Consider the following 24,978-nt stretch of genomic DNA (forward strand, 5'->3'; position numbering starts at 1 on the left):
GAGGTACGAACTTAGGAACTATGAAACAATCTTATGCTGTCTCTAACAATCCTATAAAGTAAGCACTATTATTACTCCATCTTACAGATAAGAAAATTGAGTTCAGAAAGACTAAGCTGTTCCAGATCACAAAGCAAATAAGGGGTAGGGCCATTCAAATTGAGATGTTAGACTCCTGTTGACCAGTTCACTGTACTGCTACTACCATATTCAAATAGCTTAGTGACTTCTACTAATTCATTTCCCAAAATACTTCTTGAGTGGTTCATTTGCCCTGAATTCAATTCAAATTCCAGAGGGGTGATTCATAGACTCTCAAGGTCAGAAGGGTCATCAAGTCTAACTTCTTCATAAATTGGTACCATGATCTCTACTTGAAGAGTTGCACTGATGTGGAACAGCCCTTTGCACATTCCGACCATACTAATTATCAGAACACTTCCCTGTATTAAGAGGAAATCTCCCTCTTTATAACTCACTTATATAAACCCTTAGTGCTACGCTCTGCAGTCACAAAGAATATACTGAATTTTCTATCCAACCAACACTTTTTACACACCTGAACATATCATGACCATTTCAAGCCTTATTTTTCAGGTTAAGCAGCCTCACTCAATACATCCAATTACCATCATATTCACTTACTCATTCTTCTCTAGTTGAATATTTGTGACATCTAAAATCAAACATATTGCTATAGGCACATTCTAAAAATAAAGTAAATTAAAGAGATTACTTCCCTTAAGCTAGATAATATACATCTACCAAACTCATGTGAGTTTCTTTGGCTGATTTCTTACTCTACAGAGGGACACAGAATTTACTAAAAAAACCCTAAATAGTTTTAAAAGCATGTCACCAGTCATTTATTAAGAAGCTGAACACATAAAGCTCAGGATAAAGCTTCCTTAGACCATTATTGGGTGGTTTCCAAAATTTTCACTACAAGGTTCTTATTATTTGCTTTTTCCCAGGATTCCGTATTTTGAAAGATGCCTAAAGCAAGCTACATTTACTAAGTTATTAAATCATTTTCCCATTTTTGACAATCTGACATATACAATTGCCAGTGCCCTGAAATATTTCTAGCAAACAGCAAAGTAATTTACCATTTCACTTTGCGTGTATAGCCTAATTATGAGTAAACATGCAATTACCGTTAGGCTTTCTGAATTAGTGAACAGTTTTTAAACTACCCATGCCCAATTTTCCTGCACCCTAGGGACCAAGGACCCTAATTAAATAATTATAATAATGGCTAATGTTGATCCAAATATGCAATGGATCCAAATGAGAAGTTAGCAGAATTCAAAAAGGAGAATGCAATAGAATCCAAGCTATAAACCAAATAATTAAAAAAACTTGAAAAAATTAGAGCCATGTTAAGAAGGTATCTGTTCCTCTTCTCAACCTGAGGAGTGGGAAGGGTGAAGAGGGAGATAAATTCCAGGAAAAAGACAAAAATACTATACAAGAGTCACGATTTAGATAAGAAGAATACTAAACTGTAACATGATTTCAAGCAACTGATGAAGTGTAAAAAAAGGAAAAACAAGGAATTCCCTGGTGGTCCAGTGGTTAGGACTTGATGCTTTTCACTGCTTTCAATCCCTGGTCAGGGAATCAAGATTCACAAGCCACGCGGCCAAAAAAAAAAAAAAAAAAAGGAGAAACATTTGACTATTCCTCCTCAATACTAGAGGAGACTGTGATATTAGAAACAAAGAGCAGGGAATAAACTCTTGCATGCTACGTAGCTCAGCAAAGTGTTGACCCAGTCATTAATGTTTGTGATGATGGTTATTAATTTTCAACACAAAAATCAACAAAGTGCAGAAGATTTATTTACTGCTCAGAACAAAATGAAATGCTATCAACTCTGACAATATAAAAGAGCCCCTAATAAGTTGGAAAATGAGTATCCTTTCTTACAAAGTGGAAGGGTTAAGGGATAGTGTCAGTTTATAAATTATGGAACAAAAAATTGAGGTTAAAGTATATTACTCAAAGTTACAAAAGTAACCACAAAAGAGGAAGGAAAAATTACGGTATAACTATATGTGGGGAAGGGAGTAAGTTTAGAGGGTGTAAATACTCATGCATCTTGGCAGGAAGTCAGTAGATGATGTCTAAAGTTGATAAAGAAATAGCAGTTTAAGCATATGCTTTAGAGACTGAAGACAATCACCAGAAGACCCAAATATGTAGTTAAAAGTATTCACTCGAGGCAGTGTTCAGTCTGGGAGCGGGGAGGAGCAGGGCAAGCAACTGTTATTTTTCATTATAAACCCTTCTGTATTATTTTATCTTTTAAACATGTACACATGGTTACTCGACTAAAAATTAATCTTAATTCTCCTAACCTTGTTATCACAGATGGATAGTACCTAAAGAGATGTATATACAATGTGTATTTGCTCTAGTGAGCAAGATGTAAGATGTGGCAGGGACTCCTTTTCTTTTCTTTTAATTTATTTATTTTATTTACTTATTTTTGGCTGCATTGGGTCTTCGTTGCTGCGTGCAGGATTTCTCTAGTTGCGGGGAGCGGGGACTACTCTTTGTTGCGGTGCACGGGCTTCTCATCGCGGTGGCTTCTCTTGTTGCGGAGCACGGGCTCCAGACGCATGGGCTTCAGTAGTCGTGGCTCGCAGGCTCTAGAGTGCAGGCTCAGTAGTTGTGGCGCACAGGCTTAGTTGCTCTGTGGCATGTGGGATCTTCCCGGACCTGGGCTCGAACCCGTGTCCCCTGCATTGGCAGGCAGATTCTTAACCACTGCACCACCAGGGAAGCCCCAGGGACTCCTTTTCTTTCACAGTGGTAGAACTGGGTGCATTATCTAGCCTCTCTGTAGTTATGTGTAGCCTTATGGTTAAGTTCTTGTCAATGAGAACACAGGCGGAAATTATGCATGCTACTTCAGATAATGCCCTTAAAAGGAATGCGCGTTTTCTCCTTTCCCCATTTTTCTCCCCACCAGCTGGAATATGGAAATGATGGAGGTAAACTATCTTCAACTTTGTAGATGAGGGAAAGACTTTAGGAAGCACAACAAGAAAGAAGGAGCCCAGGTCCTCAAGACCACGGAACCACCATATTAGTTCTGAACTGCCTATACTTGGACTGTTACAGGAAACAGAAAGTTTCATTTTGTTTAAGCCATTGTTATTTTGGTCTTTATTAGAGCAGACGAACAGGTACCCTAAAACACAAGGTATCTGAGGAGTAAAATGAGATCAGTCTGAAGAACAGGACTGGAGTTGGAGTATGGCAACAGGTTGTAGAAGACCCTTAAAAGGCCTGAAAGCTAAGCGAGAGGTGTTTACAATTGATACAGTAAGCAACAGAAGTCTAGGCAGAAAAGAGACATAACAGAAAGCAGTACACTAGGACAATCAGTATAATGTGTAGAATGAACCTGAGGGGAGAGAAATTGAAAGTGTGATGACCAATCAGACACTTGAAGGCATATCACTCCAAGTGACAGCTAAGAACCTAGGCTAGGATAGCATCAATGGAAATACAGTGAAAGGCATGACTATGAAAGGTATTTGTAATAACTGTTGAGTTAATTTGGGGACAGTCTGAAAGAATCAATAACTATTCCAAGACTTTTGATCTGGGAGAATAGAAGACTAGAAGCAATCCTGGCAGAGATGGAGAAAGAAGAGATCCTGTGCTGGTATGAAGCACTGAAAACACAGGTAAGAAAATAAGCTGCAGATGGATTTCAAGTCATCTGGAAACATTCTCTAAATTTCTGTAAGTAACTTGTTACAAAGTTACATCTCAATAAAAGAAATATTACATAATTATATAGTTTTATGACTTGAACGGTTGTTAATCATCTACTCTCTATTTCTCCTCCACTAACAAAATGCCAGGGAAAACAGTAAGAAATGAACAAAATGGTCCCCTTTTATTTCCCATCTAGAATGATTAGGCGTGATAAGGGGTAAGTGGAGCCTGAGACACTCTCCATACAGAAAATCTGAAAGGGATTAGTTTTAAATTCACACTATAATCAAAGAAGAATTTTAAGTGATATCAAGTTATGATAAAGCATATCATCTAAGACCAGAGATTATTCAAAAATACATCTTTCTCGGGGGGTGGTGGTGGTGATGAATTGGGAGATTGGGATTGACATATATACACTATTGATACTATGTATAAAATAGATAACTATGGGCTTCCCTGGTGGCTCAGTGGTTAAGAATCCGCCTGCCAATGCAGGCGACACGGGTTCGAGCCCTGGTCCAGGAAGATAGCACATGCTGCGGAGCAACTAACCCTGTGCGACACAACTACTGAGCCTGCGCTCTAGAGCCCGCGAGCCATAACTACTGAAGCCCGTGAGCCACAACTACTGAAACCCGCACACCTAGAGCCCATGCTCCGCAACAAGAGAAGCCACTGCAATGAGAAGCCCGCGCACCGCAACGAAGAGTAGTCCCCGCTCACCGCATCTAGAGAAAGCCCACGCGCAGCAACGAAGACCCAACACAGCCAAAACTAATATATAAATAAAATAAAATAAAATAGATAACTAATGAGAACCTACTGTATAGATCAGGGAACTCTACTCAATGCTCTGTGGTGACCTAAATAGGAAGGAAATCCAAAAAAGAGGGGATATATGTATACATATAGCCAATTCACTCTGCTGTACAGTAGAAACTAACACAACATTGGTAAAGCAACTATACTCCAATAAAAATTAATTTAAAAAAATACATCTTTCTCTAAACCATTATCAGTCTTAATAAATACATGTAATTAACTATCTTGACACTTTCTCAAAAGAGGATGTTCCTTGCACTCCTCACATCTCTGACAAACTAAAATGTTATGCAAAACTCTAAAATATAGGTAACCAAATGGTAACTTCTGTGGCTCTCTCCTAAAACACACACACCCACCCACCCCCAACATACATACCCCACAGGTGATTTCATGCAAACCATGATGTGATTAAATTGACAGAATCTTGGATATGGAAGGGTCCTGAGAGGTCTAGTATACAGTGAAAGCAGATGACAAATCTCTTCCACAATATCCCTTACAGTGAAATGGTCAACCATTCTTTGCTTCAACATATCCAGTGACAGAAAACACTACTTTTCAAAGCCAAATCTTTGACTGTTAGGATAGCTTTGTGAATACTTCCTTATAATGAGCCAAAACGTGCCTCCCATTTGTCCTGGTTTTACCCTCTACTACATGATTTCCTTCAAGTATTTAAACACTACTGCTCTCCGTAACTCTCTCATTGCTAAATCAAACAACCTCTATCTCATCAAATCATCATATAAAATGCTGATGCTCTTGTCATCTTGACCACTCTTGTCTGATAATCTTCGGTTTTTCACTGCTACGCTTAAAGCATGTTGGCCAGAACTAAATGCAACACTAATAAAAATATGTGGAACAGCACAATGGAACTAAGATCACATTGAATAGAATGTAATACAACCTATTATGTAGATTTAGTGCTGCCCAATAGAACTTCTTATGATAAAGGAAATGTTCTACATCTGCACTGTCCAGCAGGTTAGCCACTAGCCTCGTGTGGCTACTGAGCTCTTGAAATGTGGTTGGTATGACTGAGGAACTGAATTTTTAATTTTAGTTAAATTTAAGTAGACACATTGGTATTAAAATTCTCCCTCAAAATCTTACCTATTAAATCTTATTCAATGCACTGTAAGTTTACTTACTAGTATATACCCATAAGACTGACTTGATATAAGTTAAAATGAGGAAGTATTTTCTGGATTCTAAATGAAGCCCAAATTTCTGAAAAAAAGTCACTTAGGATTTTATTACCTGGCTATATTTGGCCCATGAATGCACATGATAAAACTAATAGACTATTCTCTGTTCCACTATTTATGCTACTAGTTGATAAGAACTGACACTCTAAATAGAATAAGAATAATTTCAATTTATTTGCAGAGATAAATAAGGATACAAAAGCTATAAATTATCATAATTCTTACAAATTTAAGTGCCTGCTGAAGGTCTCCACTTTAATGTCTTATAAGCAACTCAAACCACACATCTCCCCAAATAAACCCCTGCTCTCCCACACTTCCTTGCATCCCCCCACCCCCGCAAAATCCCTGCTGCTCACTCACTTATTTCCAACTCAGAAAATGGCAAATCATTCCCATTGTCCAGGTCTAAAACCTTAGTGTCATATCCTTGACTGCAGTCTTTCTCCTACACCGCAAATCCAAATCTAGCACATTCTATTTTCTCTGTCTAGAATGCCTGTTCCCCAGCTCTACCTGCATGGCTTGAATTTCTTCCCCTTCACCAAATCTTAACTCAAATGACACCTTAGTGAGGTCTTCTTGCCTACAACTGCCAATCTACTACGCCATACTCCCTATCCTCCTTCCTTACTTTGCCACTTATCATGTGACATATATTTTATTTGTCTGCTCCCACAAGAAGTAAGCTACAAGAGAAAATAGATGTTTGTTTCTCATTGCTGTATCCCCAGTGTCCTGCATATAGAAGATAGTCAAATATCAGTTGATTGATTTGACAAACTCTATATACATTATACATGCAAAATGACACAATCAAGGATGCAAAGGAAATATAAGTAGAAATAACTGATGGATTAGGGTAGTGGACTGAATTTTTTTTTACAAAAATAAAATAGGTAAAAGAACAATTGTTAGCTTTGTTTTAAGTGGCCAGTGCAGCATTTGAAGTCTGTTAAGAGTTAACCTTCCACAAACACTCTGGTTTGGACATCCCTGCTCTAGGAGACCACCTCTCTCAAGCTCATCCACTCCTGCCCCCTTCTTTTCCTTTTACCATGGTGTGAAATTATCCCAACAAAAGTAGAAAATAAACTCTAATATAAACATTACTTGAATTGTCCCATTCCCTGGACTAAATAGGCTCACAGTTGTTTTGAATTAAGTTAATTTGTTTCATGAGTACCTTATCAGCCTATAATTATAAAATAATACTTTTCATTTCTAAACACCTGTAATGTCCAACATGTGGCTAGTGGTTAAAGTTAATTTAAATAACACAAAAATCCAGTTCCTCAGTTGTGCTAACCACATTTCAAATGCTCAATGCCCCATGTAGCTGGTGGCTATGGTATTGAACAGCACAGATACAGACATTACAAGCAGCTCTGTTGGGCAGGACTGCTACAGACTTTTTTCCTAAAATTTTATTTTAAAGCATAAAACTGATTCAGCTGAAACACTGGCAGGGTTTAATCTTGTAATTTTCAGTTCTCTATGTCAGTGATTCTCAAGTGTGGTCCCCAGACCAGCAGGAGCATATTACTTAGGAACTTGTTAGAAATACAAATTATCAAGAGCCCCAGCAATCTGTCTTAATTTGTTTTAACAAGCTCTCCAAATGATCCAGGAGATTTTGAAGCATGCTCAAGTTTTAGACCACTGTTCTCAGTCACTTAGGAGCATTTATCATCACAACATAAGCTATGAGATATTATGAGATGTACCATTAGAGTCTAAAGCAATCTGTAAATGATATCTCAAGTATGAAATCATAAACAATCATATTTCTATTACATCTTAGAAAAAACTCAGTAGGTATTTTCAATAAAATTATTATAGTAATATTAAAATGAAACCAATCGTGAACTTTATTTCATTAAAAAAACCCATTAAAACTGTAATTTGCTTCCTCTTCCAATTTGCAGACCCTTTTTCACTTCAATATCAGCATAATCACATTTTAATCTTTTTCTAAAGATTTAGTTAGAAGTCTTTAAGTTAGGAAGAATACACAAGGGTGGAATAACCTGTAAAGAGTGAGAAATTTTCAATTTGTGCCAACTGAAATTTTCCCATGAGCAAACATTACTGTTGTAACAAACTAATAAAAATGAAATCTATTGGCTACAATCAATTCAGCAAGAAGTTGAAACTAAAGTTGCACAAGTGTTACAAAAGAGGCTAAACAATTTGAGCACTCATTTCCTCTTACCAATCACAGATCTAGTATAAAATGAAATATCCACAATATCAACATCCATGTATGTTAAATATTTCTCATTAAATTTTCTGATAGGAAAACATCCTTAGAAATTTCAACTAAGAATAGTAATGCAATACATTAAAGTAACTATAAAACCACTGGGAAAAGATCTAGTTTTGGCTGACTACAAATTTGGCCCAGAAAGGAGAGACTTTAAGAGCCTGATTGATTACAGTTTCTGCCACAGCCAAGTGTCTACTGCGATAACCTACCGGTGGAAAATTACTTAATCACAATTCAAGTACAGAATGTTTCAGGTGTGTATCCTGTACTAGCAGGCACTAGATCATTTTAAGAAATTTTATTAAAATATTTACAACGTATTGAGCTTCTGCTCGATCCGTGGGAACCTAAATCACACTTAATATTGTCTCAGCACATAAATTTCCACTTCCAATCAAATATCCTTCCATAAAGTGAATACTGGCAATGCTTGACAGGATTTTTAAATCTAAACATTCATTACTAAACGCTAAGGAAACAAGTTTTAAATACTGTTTAAAAAAAACAGTCAAATGACTAATATTAGGTATTAATACTAACCATGTGCCAGCCAATGTTATTTATTTCTCTCACTAATCTTGGTATTCCTAGTATAGATCCAAGCATATAATATATATTTAATTGGCATTTATGAAAAAAGGAATGATTATTAAGTTGTTTGAGAGGATTCAAAGATACTAAAAAAAAAAAAAAAAGCCCCAGCCCTCAAGGAGGTTACAAATCGAATTAGGAAACATGACAAACACGTGAAAAGCTAAATCATCCTTAACAATTAAAAATATCACGTAGGGCTTCCCTGGCGGCGCAGTGGTTGAGAGTCTGCCTGCCAATGCAGGGAACACGGGTTCGAGCCCTGGTCTGGGAAGATCCCACGTGCCGCGGAGCAACTGGGCCCGTGAGCCACCACTACTGAGCCTGCGCGTCTGGAGTCTGTGCCCCCAAACAAGAGAGGCCGCGATAGTGAGAGGCCCGCGCACCGCGATGAAGAGTGGCCCCCGCTTGCCGCAACTGGAGAAAGCCCTCGCACAGAAACGAAGACCCAACACAGCCAAAAATTAAAAAAAAAAAAAAAAAAAAATCACGTGGCAGGATTGTGATTATTTGCAAAGTCAGTGGCACAGAAGAGTGCTATAAATTCTGACCAGAGTGAAAGTATGATGGACTGCGGTCCTTCTGGTCTCCCGACCAGACGGCGACACTACATTTCGATTTAAAACAAGAAAGTGACACAGCACTCGTCCCACCCTAAAATTATCATCAGAGGCAGGAATACAATAACTAAAGATAATGGTGTAAAGAAACTTCCATACAAGGCTTTTAAAGCATATGGTAGACCTGCAAAAAGTTAGAACATTCCACACACAAAATCGTTTGCTGGATCCCAGGACCTCTAAAGGCTCCTGAAATACGCTGTCCCTCAGGAAGAGCAACCCCTAGTTATCTCTTCCTCCGCCCCCCACGAAGCTTTCCACTGGACAGCCGCCCCAGAAATTTCTCCCAGCATCCGCAATGACATTACTCTCATCTCCCTCTCCCTCCCCTCGCCAGTATCAGACGGTGGCATCTCCCGCCAGAGGAAAAAACGAAGGGCGGGGGAGGCAGAACAGGGGAGAAAGCTTGCAGCTAGGTCGACTGATATGACAGAGGAGGAAGTGAGAAGACGCGGGGGTCGAAGGGGGGTCCCCTCAGTTCCAGCCCAGTCTCTACGAGCCCTGGCCAACATCCCACTCCCCAAGGCACGCCCCTCGCCCGCCGGACCCGGACAGGGAGGTGGCGGACTCGAGTGACAGCCCCACCACCTGTGCCGCGCCCCCTTCCCCAGGCCCGCGGGGAGACGCCTGCCCCTGCCCCACTAGCAGCGGCCCCTGGCTCTTTCTCTCTGGTTCCTGTGCACGTCGCCGATGAGTGACAGGTCCCGGGGGAGGCAATCGCCAGCGCTTGCCGTTCCGGACCGCTGGTGCAACCGTGCGCCGAAGCCCTCCAGCAGGCACGGGGGTAGACGGAACGTTCCGAAAGGCCCAGGGGATCCGATCCAGGCCTGGCCTTCCCCAGTTGCCCCACACCGGGCGGGGGTGGCACTTACTGCGGAGGTTGTGGATTAGCTCCGAGTGGCTGGCGCCGCCGGATTTCCAGGCCATCGCTAAGCACACCCGGAGCAGGTACAGAACTACCTTCAGCGCGGCGACAGTGCCCAGCAGCTTCCCCAAGAGTGAGACCACCTCCCACACGGTCACCGCCCCGCTCGCGTCCCCGCTGTAGCTGCCGCTGCTACTGCCGTCGCCGCCGCTGCCGCCACTGCGCGCTCCCGGCATCCCCCGCGGCACGCATGCGCTTTATGACGCCGCGGGGACTCGGGTGCGGCCGGGTGGGGCAGGAGGCGGGGGTGGCCTCACGCCCTGCAGCCCGCGCGAGGGGCCGCTGCGGCCGCCCGGGACTGGCGGGTTGGTCCCGCTGAGTCAGCGCCACCGCCACCGCCACCTCTGAGTGGCCTTTCTGAGGCCTCGGGCTGCGCAGCGCCTCCTTGCTGAGTTTGTCCTGCGGTCAGGCGGGGTGGGCCCTGGCGCGGTCGGTGGCGAGCCTCGCTGCGGCTCTAGTCACAGAGCGCGGTGGCGGGATGGCAGGGCGGATCTCGTTCCGCTGCTGCCGGTGGCTTCGCAGTCGCAGCTAGATCAGCTGTTGAGAGCGGCGGGTCTGAACAGTTGTTCAGATTGTTAGACGGTGGGCTTCCTTCGTCCTGCCTCACCCAACCCAATGAATGACTAATATTTAGGTCGGTTGGAGACAGAGCTCCCTATGGTGGAGCCTCAATAATCTTAATAGAACTGGAGGGCAAAGGTCTTCTCTAACCCGAGTACTCCAGCCTCTGGCTTGTGACAAGTACGTTAGTGTTTCGTTAGCAGAGACTTTGGGACCCTGATTTGTTCTCAACTCTAAAGCACAAATTCAGAGAGTGGAAGAATACCGAGACCTGGGGTGGGGGGGGTGGAGCGTGGGGAATCCTTTGCTTCTTAGGACAGCGCACTTGGTTAAAAATACTACAGTATCCTATGGCGAATGTGTTATCCGCCCAACACAAGTGTGCGTTTTCAGCTATTTAAGCCTCATAAATTCCACCGTTAGACTGGACACCAGGTTTGTTGCTATCAGCTGTGCAAGACACTGAGTGAGAAGCTGAGAAGGAACATTGCCTGTAGCATCCAACTTGCTGACTCCTGATCAGAACTGAGACTGGAAGAATCCATTCACATTTAGTCCAATAAACTTTTAAGGAAGGAAACAAAGCTATGTCAAGACATCGATGCTACTGCGTCAGCAACAATTTTCATATTCTAACCACACCTTAGCAAATGTGGTATCTAGTCTACTTCCAATCCTAAATATACTTATATATTAACTATTTCCCTGTGTTCTGCGATAATAAATGAAACAGTATTCTTTACTTCCATATTGGGAATAAAATTGTCAGTTTGGGACTAATAATTTTCTATTTCATCTCTCTGCAGTTTCCTAATAGTCTTCCGGTTAAAAACAAAACAAAACGACACCAGTCAATTTTCAATTAAGAACCTGATAACTCTCTCTAAAGCTGACCTAGATGGACTGCATTTCCATGAGGTACTTCCATTAGCTGTGGCTAGGAAGTAGGACTGCCAATATCAGTTAGAAACAAAATCATGGCCCCTTTTAAAGAAACAACCAACACAGTTATGAATATAGTATAAAGGAGTTTTTTTTTTTAAAGATGAATAAGTCATACCTCCTGTATGTAATAAGATTTACATTCAAAGTGGGGAGATTTGCATCAAAAGAAAATTAGCAACAGGGGGCAAAATATAAGTGCTATTAGTGGTCTAGACATTAAGGGACGTGTTTATTTAGATCATCATGGGCTGGAGTAATAGGAAAAGATAGAGGAAAGAACTGGTCCTTGAAGGATGGACAGGATTCTGAGAGACAGGAATTTTTTTAAAAGGGGGGGAGGGTGTATCATAGGTCTAATCAAAAACACGAAGGAACCTAAGGCTCTGATTCCTGAGCTGTCGACGTTACAATTAAAAATCATTCTTAATTATATACATAAATGAATTGAGGATGGTCACACAGGCAATGGGAGTCCAAGTTAGAACTGGGGTCCTCAGAATTGCAACTCCAGTTTCTGACAGTGTGTATTAACAACGTTGAAGAAAAGGATTTGTTTGGGGGACGGGGAGGGAGAGGTTTTGAATAACAAATTGGTACGTTGATGGACGTACTTCCAGGAGAATTTAAGAATTTTGAATATTTTCTATGCGCGGTGAAATGCAAGACAATGCTTAGGTGTGGCTACTAGGTCGTTTCTCTTGCATTGATTTTGTTTTGTTTTTGCTCTTAAATTTGTCTTACATTGCAAAGTTATTGCACAAATGTATTGTCTCGGTGTTTCTATACCGATTTTGCAGATTAGGAGCAGGTCCTACAGCACAAGAACGGGCAACACCCTTGCCTGGGTTCAGAGCCTCCTGGGTGGGGCAGGGCGTCCCAGCTTCCTCCCACTTGAGGGTTGGTGGTTCGTTCCCGCACTGCCGACAGAGGAGAATTGGCTCTCTGCAGCCACCGTCCCTCGTACGGTCTGTTCCAATCAGGGCTCAGCAGGAAGGGGTGGGACTGAGTGGCGCGCGCTGTGCTTCCTGCTGCCCCTGGCGTGGTTGCTTTCGGCATGGAAGAAATTTATGCTAAGTTTGTGTCACAGAAAATCAGCAAGACCCGCTGGCGACCGGTACCTCCGGGGAGCCTGCAGACCACGGAGACTTTCGCCACGGGCTCTTGGGACAATGAGGTACCCCCGCTCCCGGCCCGGGAAGCCCCTGCCTTCTCCTTCCCTCCTGGAACCGCGACCCCGGCCGCCGGCGCGCGAACCCTCTTGCCTTCTGTCTCCTCTCGCCCTTCTCTGTCCCCCGAATGCACGTCTCAGGCTCGGTTGCCTTGTATCTCAGAGCCATCGATGGCCCCGTGTCTCCTGTTTTTTAATGATTATCATTCCATTTGCCTGGGATGCTTTTAAAGCAAGGTTGATTGAAGGTAGTGCAAATTTTAATTTCGGAGAGTTTGACATATATTTCATCTCAAGATAACATTTTCTGCTTTACAGGAAAATTATGTTTCACTGTGGTCTATTGGAGATTTTGGGAACTTGGACTCTGATGGAGGATTTGAAGGAGACCATCAGTTATTGTGTGATATCAGACACCATGGTGATGTAATGGATTTACAAGTAAGTCTGTGTAATATCCAAAAACTAACTTTAAAAAAACAGAGTGATCTTTACATTTAGAGATGTAAAGGACCTTAAAGTTTGTCTAGTCTCACCCCAGGTTTACAAGAAACTGAGTTCGCTATAGGTTATGATTTGCCAACATCATATAGCTGCTTAATGGCAGAATCAGGACTGGGGAAGGGGATGTGGAATTAATCCTAGCTTGTTTGTTTGCCTAATTGACCATCTACTATGTGCCAAGCACCGTTTACATAAGTTAATTTCATTCTCATCGCATGCTTGTTGAATCAAGTACTGTTATCTCTGTCTTAATGAGAACACTGAGACTAAGATCTTTGGAGCATGTACTATGTGACAAATACTGTGCAAGGCACTTTACATGTTTTTGCTTTTTGAGTTCTCATAACAGCCTAGCAGGGATTAGTTATCTGTTTTGCAAGTTTACCAAGCCTTAGAGAACTTAACTTGGCCAGGGTCTCAAAGCTGGTAGTTAAGTGGTGGGAATGGAATTTTGACTTTCACATTTTATTTGCTTAGCATTTATAGGCTCTTTGCATTTTAAAATTGTTATACTACTAATTGAGTCAAACAAATGGCTTCCTCCCTGCTAATATTTATGAATCTATAACAAGCAAGAATCTTCTACTTAGTTTTTTGACCAGGAAAGAATTGTAGCTGCTTCATCAACAGGATGTGTAACAGTTTTCCTTCATCATCCGAATAACCAGGTAAAGAACTTTTGTTTGAAATCTCAATTTGCATTTTAATTGTTTTTAGGAAGGTTTAAAGAAGACTGTACTTAATAATGACACAAATAATAAAGCTTTTATAGTCTTAAACATGGAGGGGAAAAATCATTGTATTACCCATCTTTTAGTAGATTAATTCTAGAACCATGTTTGTGTGAACCTTCATTCAAATTGGGTATCTCTTGTATTCTCTTAGGTTAGATCTAACAATATGGTATTCTGGCAAGTACTTTTCCTGTAATTCTCTTTTAAGATCCTAGTCTGGTCTTTTGAAGAAAGAAAGAGCACTTTCTAGCTCAAGCATCATGAGAGAGAACAGGAACAGCTACTTTGCTTTAGATAGAACCTAAGTTTCAATTGAAAGAGAGGATATACTATATGAAGGCTTGACATTTTTTACAACGCCTTTCTTGTGTGTACCAAAGCCTGACTGCTGATCTTCAGAGCATAGTGGTAAGGGCAGTCCTTTAAAATAGCCCCACTTGAAGTAAAAGTTTTAAGTTGCTAGAGGAGAATGCTTATTTAGATTTGGGGATTAATAAAGGTCATCTTACTAATAGGCATGCCTAGTAAATACAAGAGCCAGGTCTAGTTACATATTTTTTTTAACTGTTTATTTCAGCAATGCTTTTATTTTTTATTTATTTCTTTTTTTGGCAGCGTTGGGTCTTCTTTGCTGCACGCGGGCTTTCTCTAATTGCAGCGAGCGGGGGCTAATCTTTGTTGCATTGCGCAGGCTTCTCATTGTGGTGGCTTCTCTTGTTGCGGAGCACGGGCTCCAGTGGTTGCAGCACGTGGGTTCAGTAGTTGTGGCTCTCGGGCTCTAGAGCGCAGGTTCAGTAGTTGTGGCGCATGGGCTTAGTAGCTCTGCGGCATGTGGGATCTTCCCGGACCAGGGCTCGAACCCGTGTCCTCTGCATTGGCAGGTGGATTCTTAACCACTGTGCCACCAGGGAAGTCCTATTTTTCTTTTTTCTTTTTTTTATAAATTTATTTATTTATTTATTTATTTATTTTTGGCTGAGTTGGGTGTTTGTTTATGTGCGAGGGCTTTCTCCAGTTGCAGCAAGTGGGGGCCACTCTTCATCGCGGTGCGCGGGCCTCTCACTATCGCGGCCTCTCTTGTTGCGGCGCACAGGCTCCAGACGCACAGGCTCAGTAGTTGTGGCTCACGGGCCCAGTTGCTTCGTGGCATGTGGGATCCTGCCAGACCAGGGCTCGAACCCGTGTCCCCAGCATCGGCAGGCAGACTCTCAACCACTGCGCCACCAGGGAAGCCCCTGTTTTTCTTAATGGAGTCATTTGGAAAGCACTACAGAGATTTTCTCTTAAATGTAGGCCAGTTCCCTTAAGAATTTAGAGTTGCCTTTGAACACATAATTACCTGATACCTAAAAACCATTTCTTTAGTTTGAGATAAGTTTGGGATGTTATTAAAAAGTGTTTCTTTTGAATCTAAGCTGGTATATACAGAGCTTTAATAGAAGTAGTTTCTAGACCTTAATGCTTGGAAATACAAAGGGAAAAGAGTTACTATGTTTCTAGAAAGGTGTGAGACACAGTTTTAGTTGGGGAAAGCTGTAGTGTTTTGGAGCTTTGCTTTGATTAATCGTAGCCTCATCTGTGACACGTAGACTCTGTCAGTCAGCCAGCAGTGGACAGCAGCTCATCACCACACGGGTCCGGGCAGTCCTTCCTGCAGCAGTGCGCCATGCACGGGTGTTGTGTGTAGCAACCCAGAAATTGTCACAGTTGGAGAAGATGGTCGAATAAATCTCTTCCGAGCTGATCACAAAGAAGCTATAAGAACTATAGGTAAGAAAAATCCTGTTTCTTTGGTCTATTGCATAGTAATTGAGCAGCTACCATGTGCTAAGTAAATGCAATGCTAGGTGTTTGAGGGATTTAAAAATAAACAAAGCAGGATCCCTTTATCAAGACAGTATGTTGATAAGGCCTGTATGAAGGAGTGACTAGAAGAAAAAGAAATTTGTGGAGAGGAGAGTCAGAGGGGATTATCAGATAAAGAATTGAGGGGCAGGTGGCAATCCATTTAATCTAGGTTCCAAACCATAAATAATACTAAAAGGTGGCACACCAGATAAAGGGAACAGCATGGAGGCAGGGTAAGGCCATTCAGAGAATGACAGAAAGTGTAGTTTGACCTGATTTTAGATATTTGTATAGGAGAAGTAAGAAATGAAACAAGAAAGGTAAATTGCGGTCAGGTTGTGAAGAATCTAATGCACAGCCGTAGAGGTTACGTTTTGTTAGGTGGGCAACTATGGAGCCATTGAAAGTTTTTGAGCAAAGGGGTGATGTACCGCCAGTCATGCTTTAGAAGAATTATTCTAGTGTAGTAGTTCTCAACCATACTTTGCACAGACTTGCCTGAGGAGATTTTTAACAGCCCATCACCATAGACCTCCTAAATCAGAACGTCTGGATTGAGCCCATTAATCATTTTTTTGTGTTGTTATGATGTTTAGTTCTGAGGAACACTATTTGTTTAGCTTTTAGGGACCACTGCCTGGTGGCAGTTTGGAGGAGGGTCACAAAACAATTTAAGTATATAGTAAATTAAGTGGTATAAGTTTAAACACACTATGAAAAGGAAAAGGACAGGTAAAGCAACCAGGAAGGACTTCATGGAGGAGGAGGGAGCTGATGAGGATAAAGATGAATAGATTTGAGATAAGTCAGCGGAATAATATAGGTCAGAATGAGCTCTGTAGGAAGCAATGGTGTTTGGCTCAATAGAATGGAGGTTCTGGGTTAAGCAGTAGAGGGAAATAAAGTTGGATATAAAGGAACCTGAACAGCTGTCTCAGAAATGGAGGGTAACAACCTAAAGTGGAAATAGAGAAATAAGTGAAAACTTAGCCCTCTGTTTGGAACACAGTTCAGATGTCCTGTGAGTGATATAATTTTTCTATTAAAGGAGAATCCATTTTAACATGTATATTACTGCATTTTTCTATAGAAATTAAACTGTGACTTATTTAAAATTTCATTTGTAATATTTCAATCAATGGAGGGAATGCAGTGTAAAATTTTCATGGAAAAGGGGGACCTGTTAACACACAATGCTGTCTTCTTCGTTTGTAGACAATGCAGATAGCAGTACACTCCATGCTGTAACCTTCCTTCGAACTCCTGAGATTCTTACAGTAAATTCAATTGGACAGTTAAAAATATGGGATTTTAGACAACAAGGAAATGAGCCCTCTCAGATATTATCACTGTAAGTTTGATTTGTAATTTCAGTAGCGTGAAGCAAATTTGCTTGACTGTTTATAGCAACTGACTTTAAACCATATTACATTTTAATTGCATGTTAAGAGAATAATCTCTGACTAAATTTGATAAAGCAAATACAGTTGACCCTTGAACAATGTGGGGGGTTGGAGTCACTGACCCTCTGTACACTCGAAAATCCCTGTATAACTTACAGTCAGCCCTCCATATACATGGAATCCTCTGTATCAGAGGTTCCACATCCCCAGACTCAACCAACCTCGGATCATGTAGCACTGTATATTTACTATGGAGAAGTATTCATATGTAAGTGGACCCATGTTGTTCAAGGGCCAGCTGTATAATTGGATGGGCTTGATAGTACCATGCTGCGTTTGGTAGATATTTGTTGTATTGGTTCAGAAGTTTATATATATATTTTTTTTAAATTTATTTATTTATTTATGGCTGTGTTGGGTCTTCGTTTCTGTGTGAGGGCTTTCTCTAGTTGTGGCAAGCGGGGGCCACTCTTCATCACGGTGCGCAGGCCTCTCACTATCGCAGCCTCTCTTGTTGCGGAGCACAGGCTCCAGACGCGCAGGCTCAGTAATTGTGGCTCACGGGCCCAGTTGCTCCGCGGCATGTGGGATCTTCCCAGACCAGGGCTCGAACCCGTGTCCCCTGCATTGGCAGGCAGACTCTCAACCACTGCGCCACCAGGGAAGCCCCAGAAGTTTATATTTTGAAGTTTGTTATTTAATGGGGAATTTCTTTTTGCTCATCCAATGATTCTATTAATAGTGGGAATATTCTATTAATACATTAATAGAATATTCTCTTCTACTAATTATATACTCTAGATGTGATCGGGAGAAAAATACAGTCCAAGATATTTTTTCTGAGCAGAAATCCCCTTTCTATGTGTGCAATCTTCTCTTCTCTAATTAGAAAACAGCATGTGTCAAGCTGGAAAAAAAGTTACATAAACTAAGCATTAAATAAGGTAGAGTAGAAGTAAGGAATGTGCTGTTTAGTTGATATATAATGTTTTTAAAAAGCCAAGAAATGGAAATGTTTTGCATACCTTACCATCAGATTATCTTGCTCCTTATGTGTCCAAATTGAAGAGAGAATGAATAACTCTGGCCTTTAATTCCCCCTCAAAATTTTAATATTTAGAGATATATTTAACGTCAGTTTTTTGACATGATTTAAGTTTAGCCAGTAGCTCCAGCCACAAAATTATCGTTTAGTTACTGGAAAGAAACAGGTTTCGTAGGTTATTCAAAGATAAATTATACTTTACAACTGTGTGAAGTCATTGTATCTCCCATTAAAGGACTGGTGACCGAGTGCCACTCCACTGTGTTGATAGACATCCCAACCAGCAGCATGTTGTAGCTACCGGTGGTCAGGATGGAATGTTAAGTATTTGGGATGTTAGACAAGGTACAATGCCCGTGTCTCTACTGAAGGCTCATGAAGCTGAAAGTAAGTATTGTGGTGATACATTAGTTTTTGGTGGGTGAGCTATACATATACAATGTATTATAAGCAGCTGTCCATAATGATACCTATGGATCATTCTACAGCAGAGTTTTTGACTGAATTGTATAAATTTGTAATAATTAACTAATCCCTTTTTATTTGAAATTTACGTTCTTTAACATGTTTGATTATTATACACAAAACCATAGTGATTATCCTTACATATTCATCTTTATGTGCTTCTTTTCTTAGGATACTTTTTTAGAAATAGAATTGATGAGTCCAAAAGTTTGCATAATGTTAAAGCTGTGATTCATGTTGTCAAATTGTTCTACGTAAAAATAATACGAGTTTATATTGCCACACCCAGTATGTGAGAATGCACTTTTCCCATGCAAATGCAGGCTTTTATTTTTTATATTTGCTAATCTGTGTGTTCTTCAATTTATTATTGTACCTTTTTCTTTTTTTCTTTTAACAAGAACAAAAGATATAGGCTCTTGCCTTGTGTTTAATGTTTGTCATTTGATTTTGGTGGAGATTTTTTGGCTGAACAGAAATTTTTCATTTTATCACCACATGTCAGGGTGGATTATAGTTTTAAATTCTGACTTAAGAGAAGTTGGTATTAATGCTTCAATAAAACTATAAAAGAACAAACATTATACCAGTATTGCAACTTCTAAATTTGTTTCACATTATTAATACTTTGGAAAGATAAATGATTTTTAAGATTACATTTAAGAAGCAAATAGAAACTTTTTCCCTCTTCCAGGTATGTCTATGTCCAGGAAAAAAGAATAAAAAGGAATAGGTGTGCCCTTAGAGTCTGTTGTTGCTAACCTAGTGGTAGTTAGAATTACAAACTTTCAGATCTCTTCTCACCAGCCCATTTTTAAACGCCAGCCTGTATTGTTCAGCAAAACGCAAAAGTGTAGTGGCTTATAGTGTATTTTGAATTCATCTTGACTCTTGGCTAGAAATAAGATGTTTTATAGAGGTTTGTTTTCTAATTTGAAAGTATATAAATACATAAGAATCTAGATTTGGGCAGTTTGCTAATGGCTCTATAGGCTGTTTTGTTTTGCTTTGTTTTAATGAAACAGTATGAATGTACTCTACACAGGGACTCACCCAGCATACATTCCCTTCCGGAGGAAGGTGACCTTTTTGTTTTGCGGCATGTTTAATTGTGGTAACTGTCAGAATGAAAATGCCAGCTTGCAAACATGTGCCTTGCACTTTTTATGCTACACTCTGAGCACTTTCTTTGGTGCCTCTCTAAGGTTACCTAACCCAGAATCACGAAACCCTTGTTCACAGACTACTGTTTTACCTTCACGCTGCAGCTGTCTTCCTAAGGAGTCCTGGGCAGTCCTTGGCTCCCAGATATCTATTGGCACACAGAGTTCCCTTAAAGTTTAGAGCTTGAGGAGTCCCCAGTCCCAAGCTGGCTTCTTAAAAGTCTTTCATCTAATACCGGATCCAGATTTTTGGAGCATTTCCAGGTTTTGGTTTGCTGGGAGCTAGTTGCTATTTCTGTGATACAGGCCAGAAGTATCCAGAGTCTTGGCATGAGCCAAAATTGAACTATGTCTCTTAGAAATTCATTTGTATTCTACTTTTATGGTCTTCTCGCTCTTTCCAATAATATAACCTTCACGTGTTAATGACACAGGAATTGAAAATAAGAGAACTTAACAATTTTCAAAAAATCTTTTCAGAATTATTCCATTGTCATACTTTTCCATAAAAAAATTGTAATAGGTCAAATGACTAGCATTTATTTTCATTCATTTGCTGGCCCAATACACAAGTAGATTTACTTGACTTCTTTATCTTATCTACATGTTTTAGCCATTTGGAGAGTTATGTCTTTTCTTTGATCCTGAAGCCTTTGATTTTTATCACAGGCTTGGAGTTTGAAGGTGTGTGATGGAGGTTAATGGAAGGTGATGCCTAGAGACAGGGTTTTGATGTCTGTTCAACTAATCTACACAAGAATAAGCTTCTTGGTTCTTATCTTTTAGTGTGGGAAGTTCACTTTCACCCATCCAACCCAGATCATCTATTTACTTGTTCTGAAGATGGATCTCTCTGGCATTGGGATGCCTCCACAGATGTACCTGAGAAATCATCACTCTTTTACCAAGGTAAAAAGTTTTAATGAAGATTCTTGTGTGTAATTTTATTATATTTTTAAATACCATATTAGAAATTCTCATATTTTTAACATTAAGGAATGACAAAATGTTTCCATTCTCTGGCCTCAGGGTAAAGTCTAATATCACAGGGCTTGAAATCTGACTGTCAGCTACTGACCACTATACTGATGACTAGAAATGCTGTTAGCTGGCTAACTTTGGACAGCCAGGGGTCTTGTTTGTGAGTACATTGTTGTGGGCCCTCATGCCATAGGATAGGCATTGACAGCTCTCTTATACTACGTTGTCAAGGGTGTATGGCAAGACAAAAGTTGATCTTTTATGTATTAAGGTACTGGTTTCTCCTCAGACTAAAAGGCCCTGTCTCCTGATCAAAGACAGAGGTAAGTAAAGGTCAGCCAGAAACTGTACACTTAAAATCAAGAGGTATTTTTGTTTCTGTTTTTTGCACTTTCTCAGCTTCTTGTTTTTGAGTTTGTCTGTGGTTCAAAAGTTTATTTGTTCATTCATTCAGCAAATGTTTATCAAGTGCCTACCTCGTGCTAGGCACTCTTCTAGGTGTTAGAGCCCATGACAGTGAGCAGAAAAGCCTCGAGGCACATAGAGCAAATATTCCAGTAGACAGTAAGTAAAATAGATAATGTCTCAGTAAAAGTCCAATCAGAAAAACAGAAACTACCCTGGATTTAGAAGGAATCGGTTTCACGTGTGTTAGAAGGGCTAGAAGAACAAAAGGGAATGGGAGGGATGCTGGAGGAGCAAATAGCAAAAAAAGAGGAAGGCCCAGAAATCAACAGTTGTTAATACCTCTGCTGTACTGTTGGAAGTGCTGTCCAGGTTGGTCCCGGATCAGCAGAAAAGGTGCCACCTCAGCTGGGGCTGGAATTACTGCCTGTGTTGTTGTTGCCAGGAACCTGGAGCCTTTTCCTTCCCCGACCCCCCCCCCATCTGCCTTCCAGTCACCCACAGGAGTACCTCCCATGGGCAGGGTCTGCCTGGAAGGCAGATGGCAAGGGAGCCTGGAAAAAGGAGTTTGTCCCTGCAATACATAGTAGAGCACAGCAAAGTAGGAAAGGAGACAGCAAGAAGGAAAAGATCTGGACCAAATACCCTGATGCCTATGAAGAAGAGTGAAGAGAACAGGAGGATGAAGAATCAGTGGAGGAGGGGCCGCTTGGCAGGGAGAACATTTGAGCAGAGACCTGAGGAAGTGGAGGTACGAGTCACAGGAACGCATGCCAGGCAGAGGAAACAGCAAATTCCAAGGGCCTGAGACAGAACAGCAAGGAGGCCAGTGTGGCTGCAGTTCAGCAGGCCGGGAGTGCGAGGAGGTAGCAGGAGTTGCGGGGCAGGACTTTGCAGACTGGGATAAGGGCTTCAGGTTCTATTCTGAATGTGACAGAAAGCCACTGGGGAATTTTGAGCAGGGGAGTGGGGTGATCTGTCTTACGTTTCCAAAGAATCACTTAGGCGACTGTGTAGAAAATAGACTGGGGAGAGGGATGGAAAAAGCAGAAGCAGGGAGACCAGGGAGGAGACTTAGCACAGTGGTTCTAATGTTAATTTTCACAGTATTCAAGAGTAATATAAAATACAGGAGCAGTAAAAGGTAAACAAAAACTAAGAAGGAAAAATCTAAAACGTCTCCAGAAAAATTCTGGAGAAGTATGGCATGTGTAGAGCATGCAGCACGTCTATGCTAATAACTTCATGTATGGAGAAACTAAGAATTTTATTAGTTTCTAATAAATAATAAGGATTAGCTAAGCACTTGGTTTTTTATTTCTTCTTCCCCTACCCCCACTATCTTGCATTTGAGATTTTACTGTTTGAAGAACCTTGGTTAGACTGGAAAGAGCCATTTACTATATTCTGTGCCTAGTATCACAAGGAACAATATTAGACACTGTGAAAAGGTAAAATAAATATAATCTATACAACCTGCTCTTAAGAAATACTTAATTTAGTTACGGAGAAGGGGGCATGCAAAGTTAAATCATATAAGAAATGTTACAAGGTAGTACGTTATTAGTGGTGCATATAAGTGCTGAGGGTTCCAGGAATGAAAAGAGAAGCATGAACTAGAGTCATCTTCAAAGGCTTCTTGGAGAAGGAAGTTGAGCTGGGCTTTAAGAATCAGCAAGATTTAAACTCACTAATCTTTAAGCTTCAAGATATAAGGGACTTTGCCTTGTATTCCCAGCACTTAGCACACAGCCTGGCATATAGTAGGTACTCAACCATTTATTGAGTACATGAAATCTATCTTTATTTGATCTGGCAGAAAGTTGAAAAGAAAGAAAATTTCAAATGAAGGCTAAAACTGAAATATACTGCTTCTGCCCCACTTAATCCTGTATTAAATGCAGAGCACTGTCAGACATAAAAGTTTATAATCTGGTAGTGTTCTTAAATTCTACTTTTAAGAACATTTACCTGAAATAAAGGCGAAGAATAAAAGGAGATCTAAAGCAAGTTGATTATATGTTTAGACATATAGAAATAAATATATTTTTAGAAATATTCATCTAGAAATACATCCAGAAATTTTCATTTTTGATTACCTAAGAACTTAGATTTCCATATATTATCTACATTTATTCTACTTGTCTTCTAGGCATTTTGGTACATTTCTGAGACTTTCCATTAAAGAATAAACAGGAAGACAGGGTCAAAATGAATCTTGTGCTTTGCTAAAGATTTCAAGTTTGATAGCCATATTATCCCATGGAAATTTGAGTATTTAATATCACTGACTAAGCCTTTAGTCAAAAATGGTGATGTGTTATAATGGAATTATCAGCCAGTTATTCTTGAGAATTAAAACCAATATATATCATCACCTTCTTTAAGTATTAGAATTTCAGATGTTTACTAGGATAAAATTAGTCTTGAAAGAAGTTTTCACCTTTTCTTTTCTTTTCCCAGGAGGAAGAAATAGTACTTTTTTGTCTCATAGCATTAGTAACCAAGCTAATGTTCATCAGTCTCTTATAAGCTCCTGGCTCATCAATGATCCTACCAAAGACCGTATTGAAATCACAAGCTTGCTTCCCAACAGGACTTTGTCTGTGAACAGTTTGGATGTTTTAGGTCCTTGTCTGGTTTGTGGAACCGATGCAGAAGCAATTTATGTTACTAGACAACTTTTTTCATGAAGATACTAAAAGATTTCATGTAAAACAGTTACAGCCTTTCAAATTCCAGCTTCTCTATGCAAATTTTTATTATTGGAAAATGTGAAATTTGCAGGGGAAGCATCCATAAATTATTGTTAATTTTGATGCCCAGTTTCAGCTTTTGTTAGCTGAATATTCTTCTGTTAGTAGCTAGAGTCTGATTAATGACTGATGGCAAAAGAATTGGACCGTGTGGAAGAACATCAGAGGGATCCTTGTGCTGATAAATGCACTGCCTTCAGCACAGTTCTGGACAGCTCATGGAACCAACTCTTCATTTTCGATGTTGTAGGGCTCGAAAATGTCAAACCACCAATGGGTTCCTATCCTTTTTATCCACGGTATGTGGAGTATACCCCTCCCTGGTGGCCTTAGCTAGTATTTATTCTCTTTACTACAAGTATTTTCTTCAGTTCTTCCACATTTTATTTCCTTAATAATTTTTGTAAACTTTTTTCAGAAAGAATTGAGAACAAAAATGGCAAAATTTTTGTAGTGTTCAAATTTTTTTAAAGGTGAAAATGTTTTGACAGTTTCCTTTATTAGAATGGGTTTGAACAGAACTGTCAACTCCTTAGACCCAACTTTATTTCTCTTGAAAAAAGGCAAGTACATTTTTCCTAAGGATTTTTGCTTTTATTTAGTTTTACAACGTAGTTGAAAATTGCTGAATTGGACATTGTGCAATAAAATAGGATTTGACATTGATAATGAGCTGACTTACAAACTAAAATTTGATAGGTAACATGCAGAGACTAGTATGATGATGTGGTAGGAGAATAGAGTTTTGCCATCTTTATTTTTAATGTTAATGATGACCTAACATGCAGTGTTTTAAGACAATTTTATGATATTGTCTT

The 24,978-nt window shown here is 40.2% G+C and overlaps 2 protein-coding genes across 7 annotated transcripts in view; one reads left to right on the forward strand and one right to left on the reverse strand.

The window, feature by feature from the left end:
- PCMT1 (protein-L-isoaspartate (D-aspartate) O-methyltransferase) overlaps positions 1 to 10,378 on the reverse strand; it is a 47,004-nt gene extending 36,626 nt beyond the window's left edge. For all 3 annotated transcript variants that reach the window (XM_068551290.1, XM_068551289.1, XM_068551291.1), the window contains exon 1: positions 10,130 to 10,378. In XM_068551290.1, the coding sequence (XP_068407391.1) occupies positions 10,130 to 10,358 (229 nt within the window). In that variant the 5' untranslated portion in view covers positions 10,359 to 10,378. The remainder of the gene's footprint in view (positions 1 to 10,129) is intronic.
- Positions 10,379 to 12,712: 2,334 nt separating this feature from the next.
- NUP43 (nucleoporin 43) lies at positions 12,713 to 24,806 on the forward strand. Of its 4 annotated transcripts, none has more exons than XM_068550759.1 (9): positions 12,713 to 12,862; positions 13,175 to 13,297; positions 13,951 to 14,028; positions 15,684 to 15,864; positions 17,158 to 17,293; positions 18,626 to 18,777; positions 20,805 to 20,927; positions 21,899 to 22,155; positions 23,868 to 24,072. In XM_068550759.1, the coding sequence occupies exons 1-9, from the start codon at positions 12,743 to 12,745 to the stop codon at positions 23,934 to 23,936; spliced, it is 1,239 nt and encodes a 412-aa protein (XP_068406860.1). In that variant the 5' UTR covers positions 12,713 to 12,742; the 3' UTR covers positions 23,937 to 24,072. The 4 variants fall into 4 exon arrangements, with proteins under 4 accessions (XP_068406860.1, XP_068406862.1, XP_068406863.1 ...); XM_068550761.1 differs by lacking the exon at positions 23,868 to 24,072 and adding an exon at positions 22,759 to 23,410; XM_068550762.1 differs by lacking the exon at positions 21,899 to 22,155 and having other exon boundaries at positions 23,868 to 24,806.
- The last annotated feature ends 172 nt before the right edge of the window (positions 24,807 to 24,978 follow it).

This window comes from Eschrichtius robustus, chromosome 9 (assembly GCF_028021215.1).
Source record: "Eschrichtius robustus isolate mEscRob2 chromosome 9, mEscRob2.pri, whole genome shotgun sequence".
Taxonomy (NCBI): Eukaryota; Metazoa; Chordata; class Mammalia; order Artiodactyla; family Eschrichtiidae; genus Eschrichtius; species Eschrichtius robustus.